Genomic DNA, 2,464 nt, shown 5'->3' with positions numbered 1-2,464 from the left:
CATCATTATCATCATCATCACCATCCCCGGGGGGTGGGATGGACCCCCTGGGGTGGGATGGACCTTCTGGGGTGGGATGGACCCCTCAAGGGTAAGATGGACCCCCCTGACCCCCCCTGTCCCCCCCAGGTACCCCGAGGTGAACATCCAGAACTTCACCACCAGCTGGAGGGACGGCCTGGCCTTCAATGCCCTCATCCACCGGCACAGGTGGGGGGGAGGGGGACAACTGAGGGGGTCACCACCTGATCCTGGGCCAGGGAGGGCTGGGGGGACCTTCTGGGGTCCCTGAGTGACCAGGGAGGGCTGGTGGGACCTCCTGGGGTCCCTGAGTGACCAGGGAGGGCTGGTGGGACCTCCTGGGGTTCCTCAGTGACCAGGGAGGGCTGGTGGGACCTCCTGGGGTTCCTCAGTGACCAGGGAAGGGTGGCGGGACCTCCTTGACCTGGGAGGGGCGGATGGACCTTCTCGTGGGTGGTGGGACCTCCCTGTGGGTGGTGGGACCTCCTCGAGCTCCTCAGTGACCAGGAAAGGGTGGGGGGACCTTCTGGGGTTCCTCAGTGACCAGGGAGGGCTGATGGGACCTCCCTGTGGGTGGTGGGACCTCCTTGAGCTCCTCCTTGACCAGGGAGGGGTGGAGAGACCTCCTTGTGGGTGGTGGGACCTCCTGGGGTTCCTGATTGACCCCAAAGGCCTGGTGGGACCTCCCTGTGGGTGGTGGGACCTCTTTGAGTGGGTGGTGGGACCTCCTGGGGTTCCTGATTGACCCCAAAGGCCTGGTGGGACCTCGCTGGACAAGGGAAGGTGGTGGGGGTTGGGGGAGGGGGTCAAGGTGACCTCTGTGACCCCTTCCCAGGCCGGACCTCGTGGACTTCGCCAAGCTGACCAAGTCCAACGCCACCCACAACCTGCAGGTGGCCTTCAACACGGCCGAGCAGCACCTGGGGCTCAGCAAGCTGCTCGACCCCGAGGGTACAGCTGGCCAGCTGGCCATGTGTCCATCTGTCCATCTGTCCATGTGTCCATCTGTCCATGTGTCCATGTGTCCATCTGTCCATCAGCTGTCCATCTGTCCAGCTGTCCATGTGTCCATCAGTCCTGTCCATCAGCTGTTCATCTGTCCAGCTGGCCATGTGTCCATCTGTCCATCAGCTGTCCATCTGTTCATCTGTTCATCTGTCCATCATCTGTCCATCTGTCCATCAGCTGGCCATCTGTCCAGCTGGCCATGTGTCCATCTGTCCATCAGCTGTCCATCTGTCCATGTGTCCCTCTGTCCATCATCTGTCCAGTTGGCCATCAACTGCCCATCTGTCCATCTGTCCATGTGTCCATCTGTCCATCATCTGTCCCTGTGTCCATCTGTCCATCATCTGCCCATCTGTCCATCGTCTGCCCATCATCTATCCACCTGTCCATCTGTCCATCTGTCCTGTCCATCTATTCTGTCCACCTGTCCATCTGTCCATCTGTCCTGTCCATCTGTCCATCTGTCCTGTCCATCTATTCTGTCCATCTGTCCATCTGTCCATCATCTGTCCATCATCTGTCCATCCATGTGTCCATCTGTCCTGTCCATTTGTCCATCAACTGTCCATCTGTCCATCAACTGTCCATCTGTCCATCTGTCCATCATCAGTCCATCATCTGTCCATCATCTGCCCATCGGTCTATTTTTCCATCTGTCCATCTGTCCATCATCTGTCCATCCATCTGTCCATCTGTCCTGTCCATTTGTCCATCTCTCTATCCATCTGTCCTGTCCATCTGTCCGCCCATCCATGTGTCCATCTGTCCATCAGTCCATCATCCGTCCATGTGTCCATCTGTCCATCTGTCCATCATCTGTCCATCAGTCCATCATCCATCCATGTGTCCCTCTGTCCATCTGTCCATCCCTCCATCCATCTCCATCTCCCCCAGTTTTGGGGGTGGGGGTGGGGGTGGGGTGGGATGACCTGCTGGACCCAGGGTGGGTGGGTGGGGGGAGGGGTGCCTGATGATTGGGAGCCGGAGGGACGGGATTTTTGGGAAGGGGTGACCTTTGCCCCCCTCCCCCCACCCCCCCCCAAGCAGACGTGAACATGGAGGACCCCGATGAGAAGTCCATCATCACCTACGTCGTGTCCTTCTACCACTACTTCTCCAAGATGAAGGCGCTGGCCGTGGAGGGGAAGCGCATCGGGAAGGTGGGGGTGGATTGGGATTTGGGATGGGGGTGGATTGGGATGGGGGTGGATTGGGATGGGAGGGTCCCACCCCTTGGGCCACCCCTTGGTCCATCTCTTTGTCCATGGAATGTCCCACCCCTTGGTCCATCCTTTGGTCTATCCCTTTGTCCACCCCTTGGTCCATCCTTTGGTTCATCCCTTGGTCCACCCCTTGGTCCATCTCTTGGTCCATCCCTTTGTCCATCCCTTTGTCCACCCCTTGGTCCATCCTTTGGTTCATCCCTTGGTCCACC

General features: G+C 59.0%; 1 protein-coding gene across 1 annotated transcript in view; it reads left to right on the top strand.

Annotated features, from left to right (window-relative positions):
* The window catches only part of LOC114071846 (spectrin beta chain, non-erythrocytic 4-like), a gene marked incomplete at both ends in the record, with an annotated part of 19,736 nt that overhangs the window by 6,451 nt on the left and 10,821 nt on the right, over positions 1–2,464 (top strand). The window contains 3 exons of the mRNA XM_027909727.1: positions 130–210; positions 857–972; positions 2,077–2,189. Of these exons, the coding sequence (XP_027765528.1) occupies positions 130–210; positions 857–972; positions 2,077–2,189 (310 nt within the window). The remainder of the gene's footprint in view (positions 1–129; positions 211–856; positions 973–2,076; positions 2,190–2,464) is intronic.

The sequence above is a fragment of the Empidonax traillii genome, unplaced genomic scaffold (assembly GCF_003031625.1).
Source record: "Empidonax traillii isolate 1590-97213 ecotype Southwest subspecies unplaced genomic scaffold, ASM303162v1 scaffold2333:size27116, whole genome shotgun sequence".
NCBI lineage: Eukaryota > Metazoa > Chordata > Aves > Passeriformes > Tyrannidae > Empidonax > Empidonax traillii.
This window is presented reverse-complemented; position numbering and strand designations above follow the sequence as displayed.